At 38.6% G+C, this 7,866-nt stretch overlaps 1 protein-coding gene across 2 annotated transcripts in view; it reads left to right on the top strand.

Annotated features, from left to right (window-relative positions):
* The first annotated feature begins 501 nt into the window (after positions 1 to 501).
* The window catches only part of Wif1 (WNT inhibitory factor 1), a 64,920-nt gene continuing 57,555 nt past the window's right edge, over positions 502 to 7,866 (top strand). Inside the window, exons 1-2 of one of the 2 annotated variants that reach the window (XM_047547966.1) lie at positions 502 to 1,066; positions 1,546 to 1,685. In XM_047547966.1, coding sequence (XP_047403922.1) covers positions 919 to 1,066; positions 1,546 to 1,685 — 288 coding nt within the window. In that variant the 5' untranslated portion in view covers positions 502 to 918. The remainder of the gene's footprint in view (positions 1,067 to 1,545; positions 1,686 to 7,866) is intronic. The other variant, XM_047547965.1, reaches the window with a different exon arrangement.

The following is a 7,866-nucleotide window of genomic DNA, read 5'->3' as shown; positions in this document are numbered from 1 at the left end:
CCCAAGGGTCAGATATAGCTATCATCCAGAACCCAGGGAACTCATCTAGGCACTGCAGCGTTAGCAGGAAGACAAACCTTGCCCGCCACCTGTTGGGTGTCGCTTACGTGCAGATTGAAAGCCCTAAACCAAGCCGAGCGCCTGTGATCAACACCACTGGGCAGTCAAGACTCGAGTTTTAACTGGAAGGGGTTCGGAGAAGACAGTTTGGAAAACGAAGGAGGAGAGAGAAAGTGAAGAGAGAAGAGAGGGAATACACTGAGAGGGAGAGAGGGTAAAATCTGTGCCTTCAGGTAGCACCGGGTAGAAAGCCCATTTTCGGTTCACCCCATTTCCCCACCCCCTGCCTCTTCTGACCAGAAGAGGGGGGCGCGTGACGTCCCAGGGGTCCCTTTGAGTGTGCTTCTCCTTGGGCGTCGGGACCACACACACCTTGGTGCGCGCTCCACCCGGCGCTCCGGGGGCGTGAACGCGAACTCCCGGGTCCTGCGCCGCCCCGCCCCCCGCGGCCCGAGCGCCCCCCGGCGGCCACAGGCTCAGCCTCGCAGACCCCACTCCTGGCTCGCACCTCGCTCTGGTCAGCTCTTCCTGCTCTTCCTCTCCGGCTGTATTTGATCCTCTGACTGTTGGTGCTGCCGGGTGTGCTGGCATCTCCGGCTCTGCCAGGCTTGCGTCTCTGCCATCTCCTCTCGGATCGCTCCCGCTCATCCCCTCCTTTGCCCCCTCCCTCCCGGCAGCCTCCCTCCCCTCAACCTCCCTCCCAGGCTTACTCTCACCGGAGCCGGGAGGCTCCACACCCAGCCCTCCAAGTGGGAGCAGCTCCGGGTGAGTGGGCTGAAGCCGAGCTGAAAACTTAACGAGCGCAGGTCGGGTAGGTGCTGCAGGAGTTTCGCCACCCGCCAGGAGGTCGGAAGCAGCATGGCCCTGAGAAGCGCCTTCCCTGCCGCTGCGCTCCGGCTCTGGAGCATCCTCCAGTGCCTGCTGGTGCTGAGGGCGGAGGCCGGGCAGCCGCGGGAGGAGAGCCTATACCTGTGGATCGATGCTCACCAGGCAAGAGTGCTCATAGGTAAGGGCCCCACGTCTGACACCTTCCCTGCCTGTGTCCTCGCTCTGTCCATTTATGGAGGAATACGTGCATTTAATATGTTTAAAACTTTATGCCCGAGGGTCATCGCCCCCCGCATTTTAATTAGATATTTTCCATCTGAAAGCTAATACTTTTCTCTCAAGAAACCAAGGCTGATCAAATGATGTGATCATGCAGCAGCAAGTTACAGCCCAACGTTTTTTAGGTGCACTCAGCGTTTGTTTGTATCAATTAACTCCATGTCCCTCCCCGCCCCGCAAAGCATGTGTCTGTTCCCATCATTCCTAACCCTACAGAGGAAAAGTAATCTCAGTCGCGTTTTGGGTACCAAAAGCAGGTGCTTTGTGAAAAGAAGTGACCGCTAGTAATTCTTTGGGTTTATTTTTGTATGAAACTTCTGATTTGGATTCTTTCAAGTCCGCCTAGTTTGATAGTTTTGTTTATTATTTAAAAAACAGGATTTGAAGAAGATATCCTGATTGTTTCCGAGGGCAAAATGGCCCCCTTTACACATGATTTCAGAAAAGCACAACAGAGAATGCCAGCGATTCCTGTCAATATCCATTCCATGAATTTTACCTGGCAAGCTGCAGGGCAGGTAAGTTCTGATAACTAGAAAGTGTGGAAAAAATGCCCTTTAATATTTCTACCACCTGATGGTAAATGGGAATAATATTACAAACTGTGTAGTTTGGTACATTTTACATTTTGAAGAATATTTTCTCATCTGGTAGTCAAAAATAGATGATTCCCATTTATTTATTTAAATATTTTAAGTTACCACATAAATTAGAGATTCTCAAAAGAAAAGGACAAGCAATGCCCCCCAAGCTCACTATTTTGATACCACACGGTGTCTTTAGGCTGCTGGAAATATAAAGACCTCAAATATTAGCTAGCATCACTGTGTTTCTCTAACCATTGACATTAAAATTTAACATAATATTTAAAACACTCATTTTTCCTTAACGTGCTAATCACTTGGACATATTTATACTTTACACAAAAATTGAAGGTCTTTAAGTATTTTTGATATAGTGCATTTTTAAAAGCTGACGTGCTAAATGTTTTTCACTGGAATGTGAATGCTGTATATTTCTGGTAGAAGTTCATAGAATCAAAAAGTGTCAGTCGCATAAGAACGTTATAAAACACTTCAGCCTACTGATTTTTAAAGTTCCCATTAAATACTTTCCTGTGGAAAAAGAAAACTGCAGTCTATTTTTATGAAGCATTCCTTTTATTCCTTAGCACCCGAGTGTCTTTTGTATGATACCTTTTATACATTTTTCAGTATAATACAAGTGGCCTCTTATTTTGGGAAGAAAGGGAGAATAAAAATGCTTATGGGAGTTTAATTTCTGTGGTGCAATTGGAGAATATACTCTAGAGAACAAATAGTAAGTAATAAATTATTTTGCTCATTAGTTGTTAAAATATGTCTACTATGAAAATCATTGTGATTATAATTAAAATCACATTTTTGGTCTTTTTATTCTACAACTACTAAAATGGCTATTTTCAAGAAGAATGTGAATGAAGGAACACTTTATAAAAGTAACTATTTTAAATTGAAAACCACTTTGGTTTTCTCTAATTGCCTATTATAGTATAGGCATGATCATTTTAGCTGTCTTTTTTCCCTCAAGTTTGTTCTCTTTTTTTAAAAAAAATTATTCTAAAATAGATCAAATCCAGACCATTCAACACTTTCATTGCTATGTGATTAAAAAATAATAATAATGCTTTGGATCCACTGATGTTCATAACAGGAAGGTCATGTAGTCTAATACTCCATTGTGCAGATAAATTCACTGAGGCTTCTATTGTTCTATAGGGAGAATATTCCTTTTTTCCCTGCAATTCCCTCTTTAAAGATCCTTTCTGGGCAATTAATTTCATAATATTGTGAATTTATAATAAATCAAGGAATGACTTTTTATTCTCTTCTTTTTATCTGAATCTGTTTACTGGTGATTGACCACTTGGCAGATGGACTCAATATTAATTCTATATTTTAAAGAAAGACATTTTGACCTGTATCTTTATGGATCTCTCTGAACCATTAAAAGGTAGCTTGACTGCACCTCATGGAAGCAAAGGCTTCAATTCCATATGATCTCCCCTATTGCTTAATAACAGTACATACTAGCAAATATGGGCATATTGTTGAGTATAAAATGGATTGACATATTAAATAGCCTCAGGAATATGTCTTGTGGAAGATTAGGGAAATAGTGAAACTGGCATAAAGATGAAGCTTCTAGCATTTTCCTCTCCTGCTTAGGTCTTGATCATCTAGATGGATTATCTAATTTGGCAGGACAATGTTAACAACTCAATTAAGTTACCTTGCTCTCCACATTCAGTCTGCTCTGAGATAGGTTACCCTAGGCAACTACCTGAAATTTGATGTCTGTTTTCCTTATGGATGTGTCAGGGGATGATCTACACAATGTCAAACAGCAACATGTTTTAAAACATTATTTAAAATAGACCAATTTTATTCACTAAAGTTGTGTGATTTCAGCACCTTAAGTGTTCAAATGCAAGGACTTTTAGAAGATGGGAAAAATAATGACTTCAATACCAATTAAGTAGTTTGAAAGGCATCTATGGCTAAAACCAAACTACATCAAAACATTTACATGGAAAATGAAAAGTTCTTTCCATTACCTACTTATTTCATCCAAATAATATCAAACACTTAGGTTTCAGTAATACATAAATAAAACACATCCTGATTAATGAAATTTTAAACTTTAAGTGTTTAAGCAATGTGAACAAAAATTAAAGTCACCTTAGGATGGAAGACCTAATAGAGGCAATAAAGTGTTACCTATTTCCTATAAATTATTAGTCTGGTAAACAAAAGTGTTCTTGGAGTTATATAAAATACATTTCATGGTCTACTTTAGACAGATGCAAATAAAAATTACAATGAGGTTCCTTTCCCCATATCGAGTTGTTCCATTCTTTTAAAACTTTGTGGGTTTTTCCCTCTTGGTATATGGAGAGTTTGTACATACTCATATTTTGCTGATGTTTGTGTTAATCTTTTGGCGGGACAAATCAAACTGAATGGCTAAAGGCCACTTAAGTGGGAAATTTTACTTCCATAATTCATACTCAGGAAGTAATCATAAACATGAATAAAATTTAGATCCAGAAATGTTCCATACCTTTCTTTTTATACAAGTAAAAGCATGGACACAACCTACAGGTCCAACAATAGTAACAGAACATAATGAAGCAATAAGTATATTCTAAGCATCCATTTGAGGCCATGGAAACATGTTCATGACAAATTAAGAAGTCTGCTACATAGCATCTTCTGTTTTATTCCATTATGAAATAACTGGCAGAGAAAGGAAAAACCCTCTGATCAACATCTGATCCTTCAAAGTGTATACATGGATTACATCTGCATCTATTATGTTTTAGTTCTTCCACAATGAGTATTTATTGGTGTATAATGTATAAAAAATTATATTAAAATATGAAAAAAATCATGCATTTAGAATTGTATGATGTTCTAGATTATAAATATTTCATCCATGTTTATTATCTGGTATCATTTTCCCACTACACCTTACTCAACAAAATGATAAATGGTTGCCGTTTGATATCTCTAGATATCAAAGAATTAACTAATGTGCATCTGATTCTCACCAGTTTTTTCTTTTCTTTTCTTTTTTTTTTTTTTTTGGTGGTCTCCAAAAAATCTTCTTTATAGCTTTTCTGCCTGAAATCTTACTACCTGATTCTTCTCTCTCCCTAAAATTCTTATTTTCCTTGAATAACTTTGCCTCCATCTTATTTCCTATATAAAATACTTGTTTTCTAGTATGCCTCTTCTCAAGGTTTTTAGATGAGAGAAGATTTTCCACTGAAGAGGGTGTAGCTTAAAGGACTTTCAATCATTAAGGAGGAAATACTCTTTATTATTATATATAACTTTTTAATAGTTGATATTTTTCAATGAGGCAAACATTTTTCCCCTAAATTTGAGACAGGCAGGGGCCATGAGCAACCATTTTGGTTCTCTAAATTAGGTACTAATTAAACATTTTATTTGGAAAATAACACTTCCTAAACCCAATGGTTTTTGAGTAAAAATTTAATGAGAGGTTTTGTTAGAAAAATCTGAATTCTAACATTAGGACAACAGTACTGATTTCCATATGAACCGGTTTGGTGTAAGGCCAAAAGGTTTTATTTATGTAGTTCTTATAAACAGATATTCATTTCTGAAGATCATACAGACTTGATCTTAATAACTATAATATGTTCTATCACCTGCAAAAACATGCTAGGATACTATGAATCTGGTACCTAGTTAACGAGGCATCTCTTTTGATGTTGCCTTTTTAATAGTGGTAATAGATTTATGCTGAGCCAACTGTACTAATTTTCCAATCTCTTTGTGACCAAAGGCCTGGATTGCTGAGATGGATGGCAAAGGTTGGGGTGAAATTGGTATCTGTGAAACAGGAATTCTCTGGGCAAAGATAACCAGCCAATATTGACTTCAAATCTACCAGTTGGATTACCAAGCAGGCCCTGGCCATCTGTACCAACAGGTTGAGATCTTAGAGTAAATTTTTATCATATATAGTATATAGAATTCCTGTAACCACTAGAAGTCAGTGGTGTAGCTTCATTTTTCTGTTTCAGGATGTTTAAAAACAAATCTTTAAAGTGTTGCTGTAACTATAGGACAGGAAGAGGAGAATTTGACTGCCTTGGGGATGTTCGTATTACAGAAGTAGTGACTTTATTGGGTTAAACTGCAATAATGTGCTCCCTTGTTTTTCTGAATGGTCATCTAAAGTAGAAAATATTAAGTACATTGAAGATGTAGTGTATCAAGTGAAACATTTTCTAACATCTAAGGTTAATTATTAATGAGTCCATGACCCTCACTAGCTCCCTTTCAATTAAAAAAATCTTGAATTACAGAAAACTGCCAGAAATGATAACAATAAAAATTAAAAATCAAATATAAAGAACACTTGACAACTTTGCCTGGATAGTTGTTCCTCTGTGAACAGTTCGTTCCTCCCCAGTATAGCTGGAAAGTGAGAAAAGTACCATTGGCTAGAAAGGAAATAAAAACAGGTTTTGTTTTGTTTTTTTTTGACAATTGACTCACATTTTTGCAATTTTTTAAAAAAACAGAATCATTTTACTGACATGTTCGTGTAATAGCAACTAGATAATCCAATTTCATCATCAAAATACCCCCAACTCCAGAGTACTTGTTTTTTCAATGTGGCATTTGATATGATGGTCCCAATTAATTTTGCCTTCTCTTGCTTCCCATTGGACTGGTTAAGTTCAGAGGATGTGTATAAAATGTTTTTCTTGTTCCTTCCTTTACACAAATCAAACAATAACAATTCAGGGTGAATTTTAATTCAGGTACTTCTTCTCTAGATCTTCAAAGGAACTGCCAAACACCCTTTCCAACCTGAAGTTGTGACAATACTTAGCACTATTATTTAAATCCCTGAATGGGTACTGTCCACATTTTTTCCTAATGAAGTTATGATTGTTTGGATAGTTAGAACCCAAGTGGTTTTGTACCTTTGCACTCCTGGGTTTTGCCATCATACCTCGGCATGGTTTAATGTCACCAAATGAAGGAAATACCTTGTTTCTGTTCATGGTTTCTGAATGGGAATGTGAATATGTTTACATGCTGTGGGCATGATTTTTTAAAGGAGGGACTCATGTCAAAAGGACAGCTTTAAACTTTTCATGTTTAGATTCTGCTCTACTGTGGTATTTTGCAGTGTGGTGTTGTGGACATGCCACTAGGGATCAAAGAGTAATTCTGCAGAGAGCCCATTTCATTTAGCAAAGCAGGCATGTGCCAGCCATCTGTTCTATCTGCTGATAGAAAACAGCGGTTAGTTTCTCAAACTTTTGCCAGAAAAAAAAAAAAAAGGCTTTATTGCTTAGAGGAGATGAGTTACAAGGTAACTTGTAAGCCACATCTGGTTCTATAGCGATTTACATGGCATAAATGTAAACTCTGTTATGTCTTCCTCCCATGGTGGTGTAAAAGTGTGTAAACAAACCCTCCACCAGTATTCTCCCTGCTTATTCCTGAACTTAAATTACTCACACAAATAAAAGTCTTTAATTGTTGTGGTGAAGCAGAAAGGCATGATATCCAATAAAGCATTTTGTTTGGGATTAAACTCATTTAGCTTAACTTTCCTTGGTAAATAAAATGGACATTTTGAGGGAACAATTTGGGGGATTAGGCGTTTAGTGAAAATGTCCTTCATTCTGTTGCTGGAGCTCTGGAGGAGGCCTTGTGAGATCAGGGCTTATTTTGCCGTAATAATTTAGCCAACAGACTATTGTTACATGGAAGTGACTTGGTTCCATTCCCATGGACCCTGGGTAGATGGGAGTTGTTCTCCCATGCGGCAGTTCTGACTCAAGCACTCCATCAACTCCATTACCAAGCGAGGCACAGAGCATACAAAAAGGAGTAAACTCAGTGCTGCCCAGAGGATGCTCATAGGCTAGGAAACAAATACTCATCACACTCACCAAAGGAGCTTGGAAAGTACAGGACTGACTGAGAGCACAAAGAAAGCCACTCTTCTTCCTCCTGAGGGAGAAAGGGCGCCAGGGGTACTTCACTGAGCTTTCTGAGCAGGTAATGTTCAAATTAATTCTGGAAGGATGAATCAGGTCATCCAGGGAGGACATTACCTTCCATAGAGAGGGCTCAGGATGTTCAGATACATGGTCTAGGT

This window comes from Sciurus carolinensis, chromosome 4, assembly GCF_902686445.1.
Source record: "Sciurus carolinensis chromosome 4, mSciCar1.2, whole genome shotgun sequence".
Taxonomy (NCBI): Eukaryota; Metazoa; Chordata; class Mammalia; order Rodentia; family Sciuridae; genus Sciurus; species Sciurus carolinensis.
The sequence above is the reverse complement of the archived record's forward strand: the minus strand, read 5'-3'. Positions and strand labels throughout refer to the sequence as shown.